The sequence below is a fragment of the Pangasianodon hypophthalmus genome, chromosome 4 (assembly GCF_027358585.1).
Source record: "Pangasianodon hypophthalmus isolate fPanHyp1 chromosome 4, fPanHyp1.pri, whole genome shotgun sequence".
Taxonomy (NCBI): Eukaryota; Metazoa; Chordata; class Actinopteri; order Siluriformes; family Pangasiidae; genus Pangasianodon; species Pangasianodon hypophthalmus.
Genome location: NC_069713.1, coordinates 21170716 through 21194676, shown reverse-complemented (window position 1 = coordinate 21194676; position 23961 = coordinate 21170716). Strand labels below are relative to the sequence as shown.

Genomic DNA, 23961 nt, shown 5'->3' with positions numbered 1-23961 from the left:
CATCATGACAACTGCAGTACAAGGTTACGTTTCGATCCGCCACCTAGTGGCAAAACCGAGAAGGCCATGATGTTATTGTGAGGAACCAACGCCAAGCGGAACCAATGAGCGCGCACATGTTTCTCATCGTTTAAGGGGAACGCGAGCGGTGACGGACCAGGAAGTCATCTTGCCGGTGTGCAGGGATTGAAGGAGATTTGACCGATATCCTGCAGAATGCTGAATTATGTGATTCTTGTTTTGACTGCCATTTCCTAAATAAAGGAGATTTACCTCAAACAACACAAGAAGACATGTTTTAATTTGACATGGCAATGGTAAGCAAATACACACTCTGTTACTTATTAAATACATGATTAAATACCTGTTTCATAGGCTGCTCTCAGGCTGGATCCCAAATGTCACACTACTCCCTGTAAAAGTATTCTCCATAAATTATGAAATACACACTATCTAGTACACTATATGGCAGCGTGAGAAACATTTTAGATTCAGCCTAAGGTTTCCTTTTCTTAGTATTATATCCTAACCTTGTTTGTAGATATGATTTATATTTAATGGCTTAATGAATACATTTTATACACGTTGTAGTAATAAATATGGCAGTTATGCTGTTATGCTGTTATTTTGTCTTTGCTGTGACAAATTGAGAGACCATTTTCTCTGCATAAACAATGCAATTTTATCATTTAGGCCAGCAGATTTCTCTTACAAATCCATCATACTGGATGCATCACGTCCACGGTTATCCCTGCAGCTACTCGACTGGACCCACGGCTCTGCTATGGTCATGTAAGTGTTCACAGTGACACCTCGATGGAATATTTACAAATAGCCATCTGTCATCCGAGAGGGCTGTAAATAAGAAACCGTTTCAACTTGTGGTTTTGTACATTATCGTTTTAAGGTGCCAAGGTGGTTCCATTGCAGTCCAGCGTTTTGCAAGAGTAAATCAGACAGTACAAATCTTCAGGAAATAATAGAGCATGAGACTGAGAAAAAGACTAAATCTTTGGTCACACACGATGATCTGTTTGAGCAAGCAGCCAGAGATGCAAAGAGCAAAGCCAATTTCACCCGAGTGCTGGACACCTTCAACAAGAAGGACATCCGCCGGCGTGGGCATGTGGAGTTTATTTACGCTGCTCTGAAGAAAATGCCTGAATTCGGAGTGGAGCGAGACATCACAGTCTACAACAAACTCTTGGATGTATTTCCCAAAGAGGTGTTTGTGCCACGGAACTTTATTCAGAGGATGTTCAACCACTACCCCAGGCAACAGGAGTGTGGCGTGCAGGTGCTGGAGCAAATGGAAAATTACGGTATGTGTGTGTATAGTGTGGTGTGTTGTCCTTTTATTAAAACAAAAATTATATACATGTGTAGCTGCAGGTGATCGTTTGAAAAGTAGGATAAGTCTGCAAACTCAGACGCACACTAACCTATAAATCTGTCACCATAAATGTGTTGGAGCATCTCCTCCGGTTCTTTAACTGTCTCTTTCTTTAATTGTAACATAGTGTTGTGTACCGATGTTGTCTGTTTTTTCATTCATTCATTCATTCATCTTCGGTAACTGATTTATTCTAAGTCAGCGATGCAGTGGATTCGGAGCCTATCACAGTAACACTGTGTGCAAGGAAAATTCACCCTGGATGGGACACCAACCCACCGCAGGGCATCATGCACACACACATTCATACCTGAAGTTAAGCTTACCTGCATGTTTATGAGACGTGGGCAAAAACATGAGAACCTGGAGGAACCCACATGAACACGTGGAGAACATACAAAACACCACACAGACAGTAACTCGAGCTCAGGATCAAACCAGGGAGGCTGGAGCTGTGAGGCAGCGACGCTACCTGTTGCCACTCCGCAGGTTCCCTGTTGTCTACTTTAATTATGTTAATTAACAGCGATAATATGTGCAACTCACCAGTGTATGTTCTATAAGGCTAACATATGCAAATTTAATTAAAATCTTGTGTATAAAGGATGCCATTTTCATGGATAAATGTAGTGTTATATAGTCATGGCTCAGTTTGAGGGGAAAAGGATACCAATCATCCCCTTAGAGAGAGGTGTCCATTATTGATTTCTAAGGTTTTTTCATGTTTGAAATTTACACACCAAGTCACATTGGACCTATCAGTATTTGTTCAGGTCAAGCTAGCACATTCCAGATCCAAATTATATGTGCAGTCACTGAGGAGGTGGTTATGTAGAAATACTGTACACTGTTGTAGTTCAGATGCAAGCAGCATTAGTTTCAACCCTTGTATATTTCAATGCGACACTATAACAAGTTCACTAAAACTGAAAAAGAAACACACAGGTTGGATCATCAGTATTATCCACTGAATGACAGCAGTAAATCTGAATTTAAAATATTAATTATTAATATCAATAATAATTATTTAGTCTATTACAATTTCACCACTGTTCTATAATTATATAAGAAAAATAGTGATGTGCCGTGTTATATAATGACATTATTTTTTACACAATTATTATGATGTGTGTTTGTGGGTAGTCTGATTTCATTGTATGATGTCTGACCTGGGGAACCTGCACATTGTTTGTGATGTATATTTTTGTTATATACTGACAGGAATTATGCCTAACATGGAAACTAAAGTCCTCCTGGTTCAGATCTTTGGAGAGAAGAGCCACCCGATGAGGAAGTACCAGCGTATCATGTACTGGTTTCCCAAATTCAAGAATATAAATCCATTCCCAGTGCCTCATGAGCTCCCGCAAGACCCAGTGGACCTTGCCCGCTTCAGCCTCACCCGCATCACTAATGACCTGGATGCTAAAATTACTGTTTATCAGGTAACCACTAGGAGCAGCCAGTGTGTTAGTCTTCCAATGTGTTTGTTATGAACCCAAATCAAGATTTTAACACCTCAAGCTAGCTTTGTAGTATTTTAATGAATGATTAACACAAGTCATAAAAAATACCAAGGCTGAAACTATTTTTAGAAATTGCATGGAGAAATTCTAAAAACTGTTAGAGATGAAATGTTATGAAACTTGTTGATTGTTATGATTGGTATGAAACAATCAGTGCCCTGTACTCAGCAGCAACCCCATGCCCTTCTCTGCTTTATTGCCCAAAAGATGTTCTTTATGTTTAGCCTAATGCTTAAATGAAAAAAAAGTTGCTCTTACAGCGATGTGGATTTGCAAAGCAAAGAAGGTTGAAGGAAATGGGGTCATTACTACACTCACAACGCTACTGTATGTGAAGTTTTAAAGACCTGATTGTAAAACTGATTTTCCTGCTTTGTTCAGGCAAATGTCACTGTTCAGGTGTTCATTTTCCATGATCTGCTCTGTCCACTTACAGCTTCCCTCAACACACATCACAGAGGCAGGAGAGGAGATCTCACACCCACATATCGTTGGTATGAAACTCATTGTTCATCAGGCCTTATTTTGCTTATTTGCATAAGTCCAAACCTTTGCTTAGTACCTTAGACTCTTAGACACTTAGAAAAATACCTTATGACAAATACTGGTGTTTTATTATTGTCTTCTAGCCCTTAAATTATGACAGATTGATTTTAAGTGAATGTACTGAAAGTGTCCAAAAAAGTCAGGAACCAAGGCGAATATGTTGAGCAAATATGTCAATTCAAGTATGTTGAGCAAAATCCCAAAAACATAATACAGCGGCTGAGTAAATGCATAGAGCGAAGGGTGAACATGTAGAGCATATGTTGTAAATAATAAATATAAAATTAAGTATATGTAGTTTTACTCTCATTGTTTTACGACTTTTTGGACACTCTGTAGAATGAATGAAGTGCGGCGGTCTGGGAAAACCCATCAAATGTTGCTGTGGCTGAATTCTGGCAAGCAGCCAAAAAAGACAAAAATTTGACTTTTGGCCAAATTTTGTAATACATTTTTACATCTCAGCTTTCAGAAATCTAAATATATTTCACCAAAATATATTTAATATTTTGTTTTTTACTTAATCTTCCAGAGGATTTCTTCCTACAGAGATCATGTTGGGTAAGGAGCGAGTTTAACAAACACACTTTAAAAAAAAAAAAAAAGAAAGAAAACAGTCAGTCTGCCTGAAGATATCTAAAACCTCGGTAGCTAAGTGTGATTTCCTCACACGGTGAATCTGAAAATTAGAATATCAGATGGTTTTGGATAGCTACTTTCCATAGCAAAATGGGCAGAAGCATAATCAATTCATTTCTGCAATCGGATGCAGACTGTCAAAATGTCCGTAATGCTCCTGTGAGGATGTGAGGTGAGGATGGATTTTCTCCCTTTCCACTTTTGGGGGTAATCACACTTTAAAATGCTCTATGTTAAGATAGATGCAAAAGTGAACCATATTTTGGTTCAGGAAAATCTGTAGTTTTCAGAACTATATGTAATGGAAATGTCAGAATTTCAGCACGTGAAGGATTTTCTCAGCCCACAGACACTTTAAATTTGTACAGCTTTGTACAACTTTGTACACTAGATTTGAAAAGCACTAAATGAAACATACAGTAAATCCTTACCCATGGATTTCGTTTAATGTGAGAGGATGTAATGTTCACATATATCCTTACACTGCCCTCTTAACAGGCATCCAGAGTCCAGAGCAGTGCGGTCTGCTTGCCAAGCACAACCCAAACAGACCTGTGTTTGTGGAAGGCCCCTTTCCTCTGTGGCTCAGGAAGACCTGTGTACATTATTATCTGCTCCGAGCCGACCCTATCCCCCCTGAAGAGCAGGTACCATAAGAATGAATATTGTGTGATAATTACGTATGCTTGGCCTACCAAAGACATTTCAGCCTTCCACTCATTTTTGGCTTTCTTTTCATTTAAACAAATAATGATCTGGACTGATTTATCTTATCATCTGGCTTTTGTCCTTGTTTGGAGAAACTCAGTGTTCTGTCCTTTGATCCGCTAGCTTCAAAATAAGACTTTTCCTACAGAGGCTCAGATAATCACCACTGTCTCGAGAAGGACTTGAAGGATTTTGCCATACTGTTTAAAGAACAAGCTCCCTCATTATATGTAATGCACACTTGTTATTCGAGTGAATTGCTGTAAGAAAATGATAAATAATATCAATTATATCAAATGACCTGTGGGGATTTTACTGTCCCATTAACACACAGCTGTGCAATTTAAGGACATTTACAAACACCTACCAGAAAGTGATATAACTGAGCTCACCCTCCTGCAAATGAAAAATAGTGACGTTGCTGTTAGGTTGATGTTAACATTATGTAAGGAATAAAACACAACATGGTGTACTGTTGGAGGAAAATAATCAGCTATGGGATGGTGTGATGATGTGCTGTATTCCTCTTATACCAGAGCACTTTGCCAATAACTCAATTTTTAATTTTATTAATGAACAGCACATAGTAATTTTGATCAGTTTTAATTACATTTAATGTTGCGGAATGTCTGTGAGTGCACAGTCCTGAAGACTTTCTCATGATGGAAAAGTTACTGACTCACAAAGCACTGATACTCATTCTATAAATGCTGAATAAATGTCTTTTTACAGAAAGCTTCATGATATCCACAATTAGATGTTTTACTTTTTAAAATCTGTTTATTATTAGCCTTAGATTATGAGCAGCATCCGTCATACAAGTCCCTGTGAATGAGTTGTTGCTATAGAAACGTATTAGAATATGGGCATTAATATAAACCTGTGACTTATGCCTTCTGTCCAAGTCGTGCTGTTATAGAACATTAATGACCACCTTATGACCAATCACAATGCTGTAGTGTAATTGATATTACTTTTTTCCTATCCAGAAAGAGGAGGATCCTGATCCTGAGTTGATTGGTCCAGAGCAGAGCTTCTTCTATCCCCAGTATATTGACCTTGACCTCAACAGAGACTTGGGAGACGATGACAGATTTGATGTGGATGATGGTGAGCATAGATGACAATCAGTGTCCATACAGTTATAAAGTAAATGCATCTACATCTGCCATAATATATGTGGCTTGATCTGTGTTCAGCAAAACGTGATTATATTCAGTTTAACATATCATATGCTTAAGATATTCTTAACTCCACTGTGTATTTCTGATTAATAGCATATTCTCATTAAGCAAGATACAAAAGAATCCAGATACACTGGTGAAAGTGATGTCTGATTTCTTTTGCTCAGTGGTGGAAGGGGCAGTCTATGCCATGTGCATGACAGGACAGGGTGATCAGGCTACACTAGCCAAGTGGATCAGTGGGCTGCAGGAGAACAACCCAGTCTTAGGGCAGGTTCCCACTGTGTTTCGTCTCGATTCTGGATTCAGAGAACTGCAGAAAGCTGAAGATACTCGCCATGATTCTGAACAAAATCAACATCCGGGAGCTGAAGACGAGCACATCATAGAGGAGGAAGTATTGCACTCACAGGGTATGAAGCGGTGACTGGGCAGCAGTCAGTGGAGTGTGTGTTTTTGGAAATTAGTCAAGAGCTAGACAAAGGCCTTGGGCTCTGGTTTGTCCCTCGAGTAGCCAAATGCTGGTAACCTTATTTGTTAAATAAACTAAGATTATTTGGCTACAACAAGATGCTTTGTGTTGGCTCTCAATTCAGATACTACTATCGTTTTTTCTTTCAGTTCACATAGAGCTGCACAGATTATACCATAGAGTATACCATTTGAAAGTATATTTGAGACTGGTGTTAAGATAATTTCATGAGAAAGGTACCCTACTGAAGGTTGCATAGTGTTGTTTGTGTGAGTTTGCTAAAAGCTATCAGTAAAATAAATAAGTTCTCTTTATACATCCCTGTTCTGTTTCTGCAGTCTTTGGTGGAAACATTGGGGACAAGTTTCTGTAAAGCAACTAACCATTAATGTGTTGTTACATGGTAGAGCGAGCATCAGATCGAACACTCTAGCAGTTAAGATGGTGTTATTTTTACAGTGCTTTGAGAAACTAGGTTCTGTCCAGAACAAAACTGAACAAGAGATTTCTGAGGAATTTACATTTGTCATAAGTTCTGCAAATCTAAGAATGGTGTGCAAACTTGTTTTCACCTGATGCAAAGGGAAATGAAAGTTAAATGTGCTGGATTAGTTTTGACTAAGTATGATTAACAACAGATGTGAGGCAGTAAGTATATAAATATCATTTCAAAGCTGTATTACTGAAACCAGTTTTTATAAAGCAGATTACTGTTCCAATACAATTCTGATGTAGATTTCAGTTTGGTTTATGTTTTTTAAATAAGTAATTAAATAAGTAAATAAGAATTGGTGTATCCTATTTTTATATTGCTCTTCACTATTCTAAGAATTTCTAAATGTACTATATATAATTTTCATTTCCTATTACTCATTTATATTAGTCATTGCCATCCTTCTGATTTAACCCCCTCCAAACATTTTAGAGGTATTTCCCCAATTAAATTAAATGACATTTGTCAAACTTTCAAGATAAAACCACTAAACCTGTTGAGCTTTTGAGTATAAATGCAATCTGCTTTTCTCATCTCTAGTCATATTTTCCCCAAACATGTTAAAATATGTCCCAAACATATTTAATGCCGTTATGTTTTTTATAGCATACGAGCTATAAAAAACATGCCTTCATGCCTCCATCATCCAACAGAAACTCACTGACTTCCTTAAAATTTACTATTTAAGTGTTCTAATATCGACCTTTAAATCTTGTGACTAAACAGAGTTCAGATGTGACACAAGAGTCAGAAAGTAAAATGAATACCAAATTCTTTATTCTTTTCCCAGAACAAAAAGATTTTTATTAAAACAGAAATAATTGCTGTATGTATAGCAAATGCACACTTAAACATCATTAACATGAATGGTTCAGTGAGATCACTATGTAACGTAACAGGTGTGTGGGTGTGTGTAAGTATGTAGTATTAAATAGTAACATCTTAAAAAAGGAAGGCAATGCTCTGAGGAAATGATAAGCACCAGGGTGAAAGAAACAGCATGCCATTGAAGAGGTCTACAGTATCTCAAATTCGACTCCTCAGTTTGTGAAAGATCCAGAACACAAACAGCTATGGAGGTTAATGTTGAATGTTAAACACAGATGAATACATGGATGCACATAGATGAATGTATGTAAACATAAATGTATAAAATTGATATCATTTGCACGCATTTATATTGGATGTATCACTTTGTCCCCTCTCTAAGAAAAAGTTTGCAATACAGCAATGCAGTACAATCCAGATGAAAACACCATGTGTTTGGTGTTTACTATAAAAAGAGCTTTAACATGCTCAGGCAGAGTATGCCTCAAATGTCCCTCTGTGCTTTTGTGTTTTGCTTAACAAATACATTTCAGATTTCCAGATTTTGACATTCTTGTGGAAAATGTCATTTCTCACACTACCTTGTTTTCTATCAGCAAACCAAGACTTATTTAGATTGATCTGCTTTGTCATCTTGGCCCAGAATCACTTCGACCTCAGCTGTGTGCCTCGAGCTCTGTTCTGTAAACAAGATAACCAGTATCGTTATGTGACTGGTACAAATGATTTCCAATTACCTTAAAAGTTTAAAAAAAAAAAAAAAAACTGTGCACAATCAATACATTCCATTACCTTTGAGGACACTGCTGTTCTGCCACAGCTGGTTGGTGAAGAAGCGCTCTCTCACTGCCACTTGCTCATCCCAGGCTTCTAGGATGCGTTGACGCTCAGCCTCTTCCAATGACAGAGTGCCAGGGTGGGTTTCCTCTATATGAGCTCTCACTACCTCTGCACTAAAGGTGTACTGCTGTTCCCCACACACCATGCACACCAGCAGCTGGTTTACAGGATCGTAATCCATGAGGTAGGTGCTTCTCCACTTGTCCTCTGACAAGGGCTCATCTGAACAATCATCATCAGGAATATAACATATTTCTGCTTCATCTGGAAAGAGATGTGATTACTAGAGATGAGTAAAGGCAATGGACTGCCCTCAGAAAGCTCCACCAAGCACCAAATCTAATTTGTTTCAATAAGTGTTTATCAAAATTGGCTTCACAAAAACTGTATGCAAGGTTAATGCCTGGCAGATTAGATTAGTATAGCTTATTTGATCATGAAAAGTTTTTCAAACTTAAAAAAAAAAAAAAAAAAAAAAAAAGTAAAATAAGAATTTCAGAATAATTAGATGGGTAGTAGTTGTATTTGTCCACGAAAAGGTTTTGAGAATAATAAATGTTTTCATTTTAAAATGTCTAGGAGAACAATAAAAGGGACAGTGCTAACAATACTTACTAGAAGGAAATTATATGCTTTTCTTTAAACCTTTAAGTTAAGGAACGCTATACCTTTCACTGATGTAGTCTGACACTCTTCAGGCATGTAGTCCAGTCTCTCTGGTGGTATGCTGCAAATCAAAAAAGCTGAATCACACACCAAACCTGCACCATCAAATGATGACATTAATGTACAGTCCCCTCAGAAAGTATTGGAACAGGAAAGACATGTTTTTGCTATACACTGAATATAAACAGTGAGAGTTGTGAAGAAAAACCTAAAAACAAGAGTGACATCACCAACAATCTCCACAAGGCAGGACTGAAGGGATCACAATCCACCATTTGAAGAAGACTTAAAGAGCAGAAATCTAGAGGCCATACCACAAATGCAAACTACTCATCAGCAGTAAGAATCGGAAGGCCAGATTGGAATTCGCAAAGAAATACAGAGATGAGCCACAAAAGTTCTGGAACCAAGATTAACCTTTACCAAAGTGATGGAAAGGCCAAAGTGTGAAGAAGGGATCTGTTCATGATCCAAACATACAAGCTCATTGGTCAAGCATGGTGGAGGTAGTGTCATGGCTTGGGCTTGCATGGCTGCTTCTGGAATGGGCTCACTCATCCTTACTGATGATGTAAGTCATGATGGTAGCAGCAGAATGAATTCAGACATCTACAGAAGCATTCTGTCTGCCAACTTACAGAGAAATACATCCAATCTAATTGGGAGGAACCTCATCATGCAACAAGCCAATGACCCAAAATACACTGCCAACACAACAAAGGACTTCATCAGGGGAAAAAAGTGGAAGGTTTTAGACTGTCCAAGTCAATCACCAGACCTCAACCCAACTGAGCATGCACTGCACCTCATGAAGAGGAGACTGAAGGGAGAAACCCCCCAAAATAAACAACAACTGAAAGAAGCTGTGATACAAGTCTGGAAAAGCATCACAAAAGAAGAACGCAACAGTTTGGTGATGTCAGTGGGTCACCAGCTTGATGCAGTTATTGTAAGCAAGGGATATGTCACCAAATATTAAGTGTTATTTACTTTAAGACTATCTGTTCCTAGACTCATCCAAAAATTGGGTGGTTGTTTTAACACATATATTGATATTTACTACATGTAAATATCAGGAAAGGAAAGCTGAAATTCTGATCTATTACCTCATATTCATCTTTTGATCTCAAACCCAAATGTCGGTGTATAGCAAAAACAATAGAATGGCCTTGTCGTTCCAATACTTTTGGAGGGGACTGTATAAAGCTGGTACTGGTTTCCCAGGAAGTGCAACTTTTTTTAATGTGTACAAATATTAAATTGATTAGTAAGCCCACAATTAACTAGGCTAAAAAGCAGCAACTAACAGATTAACTCAAAAGAATGATGAACTAATTATGTGCATTAATACAGACTATGGAAAATAAGCAAGTACTTGAATGCCTGGAATTGGGTGATTTTACATAGCCACATCCACTTTATCCTCTCCTAATAATGTCTCTGGTGATGAAGGATCACCCTCAAAAAAAGTGTTTGGCTATGAGCTGTGGTGCTCACTTGTAAAGACATTATTTGAGCTAGCATCAGTTAAGTGTTTAAATGCAATATGACTGTGTTGTGCTAGTGTTAGCGTTATAGTTTTGTGCTGCACTGTACTGTATTCTGTCAGTTTCCACACACCTTAGTCCTCTCGATTCTGAAAAGATTGTCTAGCTTTCATTCAAGTTGATTAATATGTGTAGTAAAAAATAGTTCCTACCAACAGCCAGATCACTTCCTCAGTTTGCATGTTTATAGTGCAGCAGGATTTGAAAAAGAGTCACATGTGCAACAGGACTGAGGTACTTTTTGACCAAGTGAAGTTCAAAAAAAAAAAAAAAAAAAAAAAAAAAAAAGGCTAGTGCCCTTATATGAACAGCCTAATGAACCTGTCTGTCCATTAGACAAGTGTGAATTATTTATCGGGCTATTGATTTATCAACTCCTGATGTCTATCACTATACAACATGTATAGTGTATGTGCAGCTGTGTATTTTATAGGTGAGTGATTGTCTCCCTATTCCTCTGTGGACCAGGACATTTGCCTGAACCCTACTGCAGTAACTGAGAGAGCTGCTTGAAAATAAATATTTTTTCACCATGGTTACTTTCATCTTCTTCTTTTCACTGTTTGTTTCCACTTACCAACACAATCCACTTCCAAAAATATAGTAGCTGTCAACAGGGAAGTTAGACATCTTCATTTGAATTGGCAGCTGAAGAGAAGACCAAACTTCCCTGTTCATTACTACTAGATTTTTTGGACATGCTTTACACATGCTTTTGTGCATTAATATCTAGCCTTACTATCCTGACACAGATCTGCCAATATTTGGGCACAGTGTTTATAAAATATTTTTGACCCAACTTGCACTGAGTTGCAGAGGACAGCCGGTTCTGGACAGATTCACTTTGTTTTTTTTTTCATTTTTATATAATAATATTTTGTTTTTAACTGTAACAAGAAGTGATTCTTTTTTCACATTTACTTTAAAAATACTTTGTGTTATTGAGTGTAAAAAATGTAAATACATAATGACTCCATGTTGTAACAAAATTAAAAAAAGAAAAATGTTCAAGGGATGAACTGTTTTATAGTAAGTGTATATTGCGTAACCATATAACTTGAGGTGCTTATATGAATCTAGGTACATGGTTACTGGTGTGTACTTTCATTGTATTTTTATGAATTGGTCAGTTAAATACTCCTAACATGGTTTGACTTAGGCACAGATTTCCCTAAAGCCACTGCCCCGAATCAAAGTCAATAATGTTAGGTTGCTGGTACTACAGCTCTTTATATATCTACGTAATTACTTACCTTTGAACTACATGTGTAACGTTGTTTGACCAGCTGTGTCTTGATTGGTTGAGTGTTGTCTGGTGGCTGAGCTCTCTTTCCCGTGCCGCCTTCCGAGCTCGCTGCTCCTGCTTCTTTATTCTCCAATGCATCCTCTTCCTTTGTATAACGTCATCAGGATCTAGTTCTTGATTTGCAGTTATCTTTAATTGGCTTTGATTACTTTTTAATTTGGTCATTGAGGACCCTCTAGTCTGTATTTGAGGATCTGACAGCTTTACATTATTCATCGGAATGGAGGTCACAGTACCTGGTCTGGTGGCTGAAGTAGGAACATTTCCCTGAACCTGTAGCTGCCATTTGTTCACCTGAGACACCTCTGAATATTTAGTCTTACCCTTCTGTCCTTCAAACAATAGCTGCCTTGCCTCATTTGATGGCTGTTGGTTAGATGATGCAGTGGGACTTAACACAGGCCGGGTGGGACGTGAAGTGACACTGGGTAGAATAACAGGATTGTTAAGGTTTGTGTGATTCATCTTCTGAGCCACAGGCGGGTGAATGACTTGAGAGGTGCCACATTTCCTCTGTGTTGAATGAAAGATAAAACAAAAAAAAAAGAAAAGATTTTGATACTCAATTTATTTACATTTGCAGTTAAAAGAATATCTCCACAGTTCACATAACTGAAATAACGTAATACCTGAGGAGGACGCAGAGCATCTTTTCCTCTCTCCATCTCTTTGGCCTTCCTTGCTCTCTGTTGCCTTTTCATTACTCGCCAGTATTCTCTCTTTCTCTGGAGCTCACTGTTCTCATTCAGCTGCTGACCTCCACGAGCCTGAGGAGGAAAATTCCGCTGGGGTGCGGAAGTTTTGCCACTATGTACTGAGTTGCCCCTCTGTAAGGGGGTCACACATACAGCCACTGGCAATTCACATCTTTCATCTCCTGGAACTTTATTAAAGCAAGTGGCAGTACAAGGAAGTTGAAGTGAGGAGTCTCGGCATGAAAGGACAGTACCGTCAGAAGAAAAGTCTTGTGCCTGCAGGGGAGAATGACAAGGAGATGGACTCTGTTTGACCACTACAGAAGAGTAAGTGTCTGCAGAGAATTCCTGAGGTGTTGTAAGGTCAGGCTTTCTGTCTGTTTCTTTCTCCTCCTGAAGAAAAGGTTTATCTTCAGTTTTACAAGGCAAAAGCTCACCTTTATCTATAGAACAGCTATTACTGTCACCCACCGAGCTAAGAGATTCTTCCAGGAGCTTTTTCATAGATGCCACCACTAAGAGAGTGGTGGACTGGCTGTCACTATTCGAACAAGGCTCCGCCTCAGCACTGGTCTGGGGACAGGAAGGTACAGATTTTGTGTCTTTAATGTTCATAGTCTGACTTTGTTCTTTGAGGGAACATACCATAGCTATTGAGGGATAAATGGGTTCTTGTTTTGTGGTATCACATGGTGTTGAGACCAAACCTGGGGTAACAGCTGAACTGGAATCACAGCTCTCCAACTCCGTCTTAAAAGTTGTCCTATTCTCTGCAATTAGGTCTTCAGTCTGGGTGGCTTCTGTTGAACTTGTAAGAATCGTAGCATCTTCTGTACCACTGGCTACTTTTGACCCAACCACAGGATCAAAAGCAGTAATGTTCTGACCAGTTGACCTTCGAGTTCTTCGCTGATTTGCTGACACATTTGTGTTATTTGGAATGCTATGTAGAACAGGTCTGGCTCTGGTCCTAATTAAATTTTGTGACATAGGTGGACCAGATGACTCTGATAATTTCACAGATGATAAACTGCAGCTTATGGCAGGTGGACCTTTCTCAGCTGTAGTCTTCGACATGGTGACAGTTACTGTGCCATCCTCTTTGATAAAGCTACTAATAGGATTAGAGGTGTTGAGGAGTGTGTTTTTATTTGGTTGTGGTATTTTCTGGAGGCCTGTTGGTGTCTTTCGCATTTGCTCCATTATGATCTGGTAGCGCTTTGCACGCCAATTAAACGCATCCCGGTCCTTCAAGCGGCCTTTCAATACCAAAGAACGCTTTGCTCTTTGCTCCCGCTTTTTGATACGCCAATACTCCCTTTGCTTGGCAAGTCGCTCCTCGGCTGTCTCATTCCCTTGTGGTAAACCACGCCGCCTTTGAATTCGGACAAACCTCTGTTGCGGCATTTTGGATTGCCCACTTGCTTGGGTAGATCTTAAAGGCTGCAGAGAAACCCCTGAAGATATGGCCATATGATTTTGTTTTGAATCCTGAAATTGATTTGTGCTATAAACTGCAACAGAGGAGAGGTTTTTGGTTATTAACCTTTGCCTTTCGGCTAGTTTTAAAACCACTGATTGTGGTTTATAGGGTCTTTGGGTTGATAATTTATCTCTTTCCACTCTGACTCCATAATGTAATGGTTTTCCAGCACTCAGTCTTGAGTCAACAGACATCCCAGAGTTACATTGCTTGGCTCCTCTCAAAGCCATTGTGTTCACAGGAGATAATGAATGTGCTGGGGCAGCACAGGAAAGCTTCTCTGTTTCCTGTTGTCCTTTTTCAAAACTTTGCAGCTTTTCTCGATCCATCTTCAGCTTCTCAGCACGTTTTGCCCTTTGCTCTCGTTTTTTGATACGCCAGTTCTCCCTACGCTTAGCAACCTTCTCCTCTTCAGTCATGGCCACTTCTGTGGTTTTGCACACGACCATGCTGCATACCGGAACGTTGGCACCAGCATTTCTATTTGTATTGGTACCACTTCTTGCTAGGATGCGCTGGTCTTTATCAAACTTACATTCCACAAAGGCCAAGGACCTGGGTGTTACACAGCATTTAATTTGAGGGGCTTGTTTGCTGCACTTTGGTGCTAGCTGGGATACAGCACTTATCTGAGAAATGCTTGAGAGGTTGCCGTTAAAGGCTGATGATCTGTTCAGTGTCTGTCGAGGTGTTGTGCTGGTTGGGTGTACCTTTATGCATGCTGCAGGCACTGGTAAGCCCTTGGTGAGTGGTGCCCCATTAAGTTTGATCATGGAAGCTTCCATGTTTGATTCTTCAGTGGTCAAGCTTTTCATCTGCTTTTTACAAATCACCATACCCTTGGTCTGATTTTGTGCAACATTTGTTTGGTATGAACCATCACTATTGAGCAAAGTAGGACTAAATTCACAAGGAGGCACATGTCCATCTGTACACACAGGTTTACAGATTCCTGTGTTTGGAGCTTTAACCTTCTTCTTGGCCTTGGACAGCCTTGCTCTCTGCTCCCTTTTCTTAGTTCTCCAGTATTCCCTTTTAGAGGCCAGAGTGACTTCATCGAATTCCGACACAGGCCGGTATCGGTGCCTCATCAAGGTCGTTGTCTTAGACATACCTACTGTTTGTTCCCTCCTCCCTCACCACAGTTTAATGATGTACACATCAAATCCTACAAAGAAGGTGTCCCTTGTTAAGACAGATGCTTTCTCTGCAACAAGGTCACATTATATTTTATTTGTGGCTGTCTTCCTCCCTGTGTTTAGTTAAATTTAGGCTTATAGAAAATGACTGCAGCATAGTTCCAATTCTTCCAAAAGTAGCATCCAAGAGCAAAACCTGCAACTAAAAAAATAAAATAAAATAAATAAATAAATCGTTTTTGTGCATAACTTGTAATGTACACATTCACCATTGAAACATTTGTTTTGTGTTGTTACAAAGTGACCAGATCTACATTTGCTCTGTTGTAGAAAGTGTAGAAATATATTATTTTTAAAATGGTGTAAAAATGGAAGTAACATTAAAATCCAACTAAAGTCAAGTCAGACTGAAGTATGTACAGTGTAGTACTACAAATCTCTGCCTCGGTTTCCAGTCTGTACCTCTGGCTTCAGTTACTGACATGTACCTGATTGATTGGTGCTATAGTGTACACATTGTATGAAAATGTATAGCTTAATAATCCTCTTAGAAATCCTGCAAGCACTGCCTTTACTGAAATGTGTGTTCACAATGTTTATGTAAGTATTTAAGAGCAGTATTTGCATTTTTTTTGGGGGATTCAAATTTTTTTTAGGCAAAGCAAGTACTGCATAAATACATGCATAGGTGCATGGCCTTTTATTTATCTACAGTACATTTGGCTTGGCAGGTGATTGTTTTGGTAACGCAATACACAAATCTGCATTCTCGAGAATTTATCATTTTCATTTATCTTTATCATTTATTATTATCATTTATCATTAATTATTATCATTTATGATTATCATTGATCATGATCATTTGAATGTTATAGCTAACTATAACCTGCTTATGATGAGAGTGTTGCTTGAAAGAAAAGTAAAAGGAAAGAAGGGAAGTAAATAAATTAAAATAAAGAGAAAGAAAGCGAAAGAAAGAGAAAGAAAGACATGTAGGAGGGAAAAACCCGAAATCAAAAAGAAATGTAGCTATAGTGAACCTGAAGCATGCATAGAGGATGTTCAGGAGACACACACACACACACACACACACACACACACACGACACTGTCACTTTAAATCACATCTCTCCGTCTGTTTCACTCATTTGTTTTGAGTCGGCTCTCTTTCATTCTTCTTTAAATTTATTTATGGTATTATTTTTATTATTATTATGTCTACACGAATGTGCTTTGTTGATGAAACGACTTGAAAAGCCCGCCGTGAAAATCACAACAAACAATAAACGGTCGTTGTGTGGGACCTAACAGCTACAATGTTATCAGTTCTTCCTCCTCTTGTCCTCGCTGTCTGCCGTCTCTCCGTCTCTCCGCCCGTTCACTGCTGCCTTTGAAGTAAATTCACGCGGCCATAGAAAGCGATCATTTTAGCCGTGTGTATTAAAGAAAAAAACATGCACGTGTATTACCTGGCGATCAGGCTTAACTTTCCTGGACTGTTTACAGACGCTCAGACGGGAGTCCAGATAGGACAGTGGGGTTCACTTCCCGGATCACCCTTTCTCTCCCGCTGCTGCCATGTAGTGCAAAGTACCAGGATGTGAGAGCTCGAGCCCTACTGCTGCTGCGCGTGTACGCGGAAACGGAGAGCACTCTTAAAGCGACAGTGCACCGGAAACTGCAGAGAAATGCATCAGGGAATTCATCATGAATCAAACACTTACAAATTATTAATGAGTTATATATATATATTTATATATATAAAATATAATTATATATATTATTAATAAGTGTGTGTGTGTGTCTCTCTCTGTGTGTATATATAAATACCTATATATATATATATATATATATATATATATATATATATATATATATATATATATATATATACATATACATACATATATAATTTTTTAAAGAAACTATTGAGTTATTAATTATTGATTAATTATTATTGACTTTAAGGGCCCTTCATTAACCACTTAGTTAAGGTTGAATCCAGGACCTCTTCTGGAAACACTGGGCATGAGGAGAGAATACACCCTGGATGGGACATCAAAGCATCACTGGGCACCATACTCACACACACACACACACACACACACACACACACACACACACACACACACCCCAACATCAATGATCTGTCTACACAACCTTTCTGTCAGTATGTGCCATGAAATAAACTAATTTCATATGCCTCATATCTGTGCCTAGTGTCAAAGCAATTGACTGTGTTCATGAGTAATTGTGAGTGAAAATACAATTTTCCCTGAAAATCTGAGACATCTAAAAATTCTCAATATTAATCTCATGATATAAAAGTAATTCTAACAAATAAGAATATGCAGTTATGCTGATTAGTCCATATATTTCTGGTAAATTCACTAATTAGTATAATATAAAAATCAACCCACTCAACTGGGTTGTGACAGAAAGCAATTAATTAATATAATTCTGTAAATGGTACTTTTTAAAACAACTTGCTGCTTGCAACTCAGTGTGCAAATATATTTTAAAACTGGTGTAAACTGATATATGTTCGAAGTGTAGTTTAGGAATTCAGTTTCCCTGCCACTAAAATCTGCATTGTATAAACACTACTAAATACAACCAGGTTTGTAGTAAGCGATTCTGTATATTCTAGCATTTAGGGCTTTTCTTAGAAATTATAATAACAACTAGACTTGATTTCTTATTGATGGGACAGAAGAACTATATGAAGGGATAATACCAAAACATAAACATTGACAAAAAACCCAGTCAAAAATTTTGCTAATCACAGATAAATAATTAAGAGGCCAAAGGCTGAACTGTAGTATTGCTTAAGCTGAATTGTTGTTGAGCTGAACTGTAAGGGATTACAGGGAAATTGCTGTAGGTGTAATGGTGTATTGTGGCTGAACTGAACTGTAGCTGTACAGCTGGAGCTGAGTGGCCCCATACGGAAGCCACGTGACAGCGTACTGTCTCTTTAAATTTACCCAGGAGCCCCTTAAGGAGCCCCAGGGGCCCCAAAGCTCGGCTCCCCACCCTGAAGACAAGCGGAGCCTCTGAAAAACACACACAGGAGGCCATTTGGAAGCGACAGAACATTTGATGAGTATTTAATAAGTACTTCGATCGGAGTGAAGTGCGACCTGAAAGTCGTGTGGACGCGTAAAAGTTGAGTGAAGTTGAGCCGCGCGCACAGCGCAGAGAGCGACACAGCGCACACTTACACTAACAGGCGAATGCGTCTTCCTGCTGCTTTTACAAGCGATCAGCGAATGCTTCTTCGAAATGCTGCGCTCGTAACAGCGTTTGGTACGAGGAGCGTTGACTTGGTTGGGTTTAACATCACATAGGCATGGAAGAAAAGGAGTCCAGGGAGTCGGAGCCCGGGGTCCAGACGGAAAGCCTCTCATTGATAATAAGCGATGAGGGAGAGGAGGCCACTCCGCCTTACAGCGCTTCGGCACAGCACGCAGCAGGTAAACACAGCCGTGTTCACAATCAGAGTGCTGAAACAGATCGAAGAGCTGTGTGTGTTTGCTGCGTTAATCCGGCTGATGAACAATAGCGCACAGCGGCATGGCCCCTTGCCTTCATGGGCTCCACTATAAACAAAGGCGGAATCCAGTGCCATGCCATGCCTGTACAGCGGTGCGCAGTCGCCACCCAGCGGAAATGAGCGCATCTACCGACTGTCCCTGCGGAAGTAAACGGTGCCTCTGTTTGGACAGGCCACAGATTCCCAACCCTGGTCCTGGAGAGCCCTGTGTGCTGCATTTTAGTGTTTTCCATGCTAAACTTCCCCACTTCAACTCAAAAAGAGCTGTTTATTAGCTAATTAGTTGAATCAGGTGTTTTGGGAACAGGAAAAACACTAAAATGTGCAGAGGATCAGGATACAGCTGTACAGCATAGTCTGGCAGGGGTGCCATAACAAAACTGCCCAGTGCCAGATCAAGACTGTCCAGGGCAGGGCATTAAAGTGACAGAGGGGGGCCAAATTCCTATGTCATTAACTGAGTTGATCAGTCAGACGTTGATTAGTAATTCACCCACTAAACTTGATGAGATACCTAGGCTGGAAAATCACCAAATTGTTCTTGACTGTGGCCCTCCACTTCCACATTTGGCACCCCAGCCTGATTGACCCCAGTTGTATTGGAATTATATTTTTCTCTTGCAAACATACTACATTCTTATATTATTCAGATAACATCATCTGTCCAAGCACCTGACTTTATTTTAGGGGACTCTGTTGTCGTTTACTGTCATTTATTCTGGTTGACTGCAACAAATGCAGATTTGATATGCATAAGTCATACGAACATAAACTAGAGCTGAAAGTTGATATATTTTCTTTTTGTTTTGCTCCAGGTGAAGATAACATGACCAATGGTCATGTTAGAGATGACAGTCAAGCTGGTCTGATCACTCATGTGGACTCACCAGGGACGAGCTACTGGAGTGTTTCGGAGAGTCCTGAATCACCCTTCCTGCTGTCCCCTGTTCCAGGGCCATCTAGACACAAAACATCTCCGGCTAAATCAGGGCGGGCATCACGGACTGGCCACAGCCGTATCCCTGGTCGAGACCACCGCCGTTACTACCATGAGCACTGGAGAACCGAGTACCTGATGGACTTTGACCCCAAGAGGAATGGGATGATCTGCATGGTATGTGGCAGTTCCTTAGCCACTCTAAAGCTGAGCACCATTAAGAGACATATCAGGCAGAAGCATCCCGATTCCTTGCTGTGGAGTGCATCAGATAAGGAGGTGATCCGTTCGGGCTGGGAGAACCATCTGAATCTAGAGACTAGTCAGACATCCTGTCCAGATTCAGCCATCGCCTCAGAGCCAGAGGAGACACTAGAATGCGCCAGTCTTTCTACAGGTGTGTGCTTCAAGTTTAAAGTAGTTTTTTTAGTGGTCCAAAGAAGCCTATAGATTGTTTTTATGTAAGATCTGTAAGGGTGGATGTGCCTATGTAATAATAAGAAGAGAAAATTATATTAATATAGCGCAGAGTTTACAGAGTGTTTTTATAGACCAAAAATAAATGACACAAAACACAAAGAGAAGTTATTGAGAACAAAGATTAAAATTCAATATAACAAATAGATTAAAATGATTAAATTCAAAGTTAAAATTTATTAATGTAGAGATGAGCTACTCTAAGTTCATATACTCTATTTATACATGCAGTATTACAAAATATGCATTGTAGATGTACACTGCAGATATGACATAATCTCCCCACTTCCCCCAGACAAGCCTGGCAGTGCTGTGATAGTTAAAACTGAGTCCCAGTCCGAGCCTAGCATGGTGAGCTCCTCATCGGCTCAGGAGACTCAGAGTGTGTCGTCTGAGATGCTAGAGCGCTACGTGAACGACTCGCTGCACGCCTGGTTCCGCCAGGAGTTCCTAATGGAGTACCAGGCAGAGGCAGGCAGGCTGGTGTGCATGGTGTGCAGCCGTCCCTTGCCCTCACTTCATCTCGACCACATCAAGAGGCATGTGCTGGAACAGCATCCCAACTCACTGGTGTACAGCGCAGAGGAGAAACATCGCGTGCTGCAGAGCTGGGCCCAAAGCCAGGGTGAGAGAACACCTGGAACTTTTGGACAGGAAAGTGTAGAGAAGCCACAGGAAGTGAAAGATATAGACTGGAATTGAAGGATACATTGAAGTGGGGGGGAAAAAACAGAAACAGGAACATGAAAGAATAGATGCATGAGGAAAAAAGCTATTTTCAGAAAAAGGCACTCTCCTGCGTTGTTAAAACACCAAATTGTCATCTAAACTTTAAACTATTTATGTGTTGGATCAGGTCTTGCAAATATCCAGGACGACTGATCCCAAGCACTGAAATTGACTGGAATTGGAATAGTTTATCTTATGTTCATATTCTAATTTAATGTGGCATGACTTTACATATTCTGTACATATTCTGCAGCTAATACGCCTTCTAGTTCATTTTTCTTCCTCTTAATCTGGTCACATGTTCCTCATCTAACCCCTTCTTGCACAATACCAGCCTTGCACTCTGTCTTTTATTTACTGTGGCATCTCTACACTTTCAGCTCTGGAATTTAGAACACACAATATATAGTATACAGTGTCACTTCCATTTTTATGTCATTTTTCTGACTTAAGATACGTTTGTATCTCCTTTCCATACATATCCTACCATAGACTCTGCAAGAGACTATGTCAAGTCAGAGCCAGACACCAAAGATCTGAGCGTGAACAGCCCAGTACAGTTCCCTTCCACAGAGCCTGATTCTCTCCAGCACAGCACAGAGCCATACGGAGGGTCTGGGAGGGAACCACATGCCCCTCCCCACCTCACAACCAACACCAGGTTAAAAAACAGCTGCCCATGGCATCTACGGCTGGATTATTTGGTTGCTATTGGGCCTCCGAACATGCCAGGTTGCTACTGCATGGTGTGTTCTGAGGAACTGCCAGTGGTGAGAGTCAGCAGCTTTCGCAGGCACATACAGGACTGCCATCCTGAGACCAGCAATCTCAGCCAAAGAGAGAGAGAAGATATAGCCAGCGCCTGGACCCAGGACGGGGCCACGGAGGAGCCGGAAACACACTCAGAGCAGGGTAAAGACACAAACTTCACAGGATGAAGTAGTAAACACTGAACTACAAGGCTGAAGTGGTTAAAGGAGTACTCCAGATTTTCTAACCTAATCTCTACCCATCACATTTGTAGCGTATGTATTATTTCCACAAACAAGAATTTCATAGAGATTAATAAAATAACAGAATACCTGTTTATTCAAAAAAGCCCTTATAATGGAAGCCTAAGGGCAGTTATTCGTTAAATTCCATTAGTAATCTGTATAAGGTGAATTTAAAACTACAACTCCTCCACTCTAAAAATAAATGCCTTACGCTAAGACATACAAGAGAGAATGGCTTTGCAAAGAGGTTCATATGTCCAGCTTGTAAATACTGGAGCAATACAGTAAAACAAATTCTGGTGGAACCTAACTACGTTGGTAACACATAGTAGTTCCATCTCTACAAGGACAAAGTTAGAGCTTATTTTACAAATATATTTGACTCAAGGATTCATGAACATTTATTAAATATTCATAAATATTTATTATATTGTTAGACTTGTGTTATAAGTGAGTTTTGCATGAACAGGTTTTCCATTCTTTTTTTTAGTGCAGGGAAATGTATCAGCATTACTGACTGCTGTAATCACACATACACACATGTATATATGCAGTAAATAGAGATTAGGCTGAAAAGAAAACTAGACTATTCCTTTAATCCATAAAATGAATCATATGCAATAGACATAAATTTCACTCCTGCAGTGAAATTTGGTACATTATTAGCACTTTAGATTGACCACTCCTCTCTGTCTCAGCAAAAGCTGCCCCCAGTGACGCACTTGTTGAAAGCAAGACGCTGTCCATAAAACCATCCACCAGGCAGCGTGGCATCCAGAAGGAAGATGGAGAGAGGTCGAAGGTCATGTCAGCGCCCATTATCGGGCGACACAGCCACTACCCAGGCAAGGATCAGCGGCGTAACTACCAGGTACGCTGGCGCATGGAGTACCTGATGGACTACGACTGCAGGAGGCACGGGCTGATCTGCATGGTGTGCGGCGCCACGTTAGCGACTCTGAAGGTGAGCACGATCAAGAGGCACATCCAGCAAGTCCACCCTCACTCACTGAACTACAGTCCCGAGGAGAAACAGCAGGCAGTGCAGAGCTACACCCAAGCGACGCTACACTTCATTCACTCAGACAACTGTTTCTCAGGCTCGGACCATGGTCACGTAGCACAGACTAACACTAACGCTGAGATCGACCAGGTTTAATGAACGGTGGGGGTTGTGGCATGCTTTCTTGCACTCAGGAAGAAGATTGCTGGAACAAGCCAAAAATATGATCTCTGCAGCTTTTTAGTTGAGAATGTAAGCTTGATACAGTTTTCTTTGTGCACTTTTTTGTTTGTTTGATTTCACAACATGGTTTCTGTTAGTAAGCAGTGATCTGCTTGGAGGTGGAGAAATGTAAAGTTGTTTCCTACAGAGGAATGATGTCAATGGCCTGAATAAGAATGAAGGACCTTTTTTCCCCCTAAGCACTTTTTTATGCGTCCGTATTTGTACAGTGCAGTCTTTGGTGAGATTTATTGATTGCTGCAAATTGCAGGGTTTAAAGTACCAGAGGGATCGTTTTGCATGGGGTCAGCAATGCAGTGGGTCGCACATTCAGCACTTAACAAAGCACTTGGTATGGGGGGGCCAAGGGAACTGGTATGAAGCATGACTTCTAGAGCAGCACCTTGTAAAGCACACACTGTGTGTAGAGTGAACAGTTCCATGCATTTCAAAGATTTTTTTTTTTTTTAAGTAACCCATCATCATTAATGAATATCACACTTGAGAAAATTCTAGTTACCTACTGGCAAAGTACTACCTACTGATTAGGTATGTGATTTTCCAAAAGATCACTGAAC

At 39.9% G+C, this 23961-nt stretch overlaps 3 protein-coding genes across 3 annotated transcripts; 2 read left to right on the top strand and 1 right to left on the bottom strand.

Moving 5' to 3' along the window:
* The first annotated feature begins 83 nt into the window (after window positions 1-83).
* Window positions 84-8329, top strand: ecsit (ECSIT signaling integrator). The gene is made up of 8 exons (XM_026937254.3): window positions 84-317; window positions 694-792; window positions 908-1322; window positions 2615-2838; window positions 3356-3413; window positions 4603-4751; window positions 5802-5922; window positions 6164-8329. Exons 1-8 carry the CDS (start codon window positions 309-311, stop codon window positions 6421-6423), a joined length of 1335 nt encoding a protein of 444 aa, XP_026793055.3. The 5' UTR covers window positions 84-308; the 3' UTR covers window positions 6424-8329.
* si:dkey-28a3.2 (uncharacterized) lies at window positions 7709-18828 on the bottom strand. Its single transcript, XM_026936377.3, has 7 exons — window positions 18689-18828; window positions 16934-17142; window positions 12778-15667; window positions 12096-12661; window positions 9298-9356; window positions 8582-8893; window positions 7709-8470 (listed from the first exon to the last, which is right to left on the bottom strand). Exons 3-7 carry the CDS (start codon window positions 15436-15438, stop codon window positions 8397-8399), a joined length of 3672 nt encoding a protein of 1223 aa, XP_026792178.2. The 5' UTR covers window positions 15439-15667; window positions 16934-17142; window positions 18689-18828; the 3' UTR covers window positions 7709-8396.
* Window positions 18817-23583, top strand: zfta (zinc finger translocation associated). Its single transcript, XM_026936378.3, has 5 exons — window positions 18817-18940; window positions 19836-20354; window positions 20730-21059; window positions 21656-22075; window positions 22857-23583. The coding sequence occupies exons 1-5, from the start codon at window positions 18817-18819 to the stop codon at window positions 23315-23317; spliced, it is 1854 nt and encodes a 617-aa protein (XP_026792179.2). The 3' UTR covers window positions 23318-23583.
* The last annotated feature ends 378 nt before the right edge of the window (window positions 23584-23961 follow it).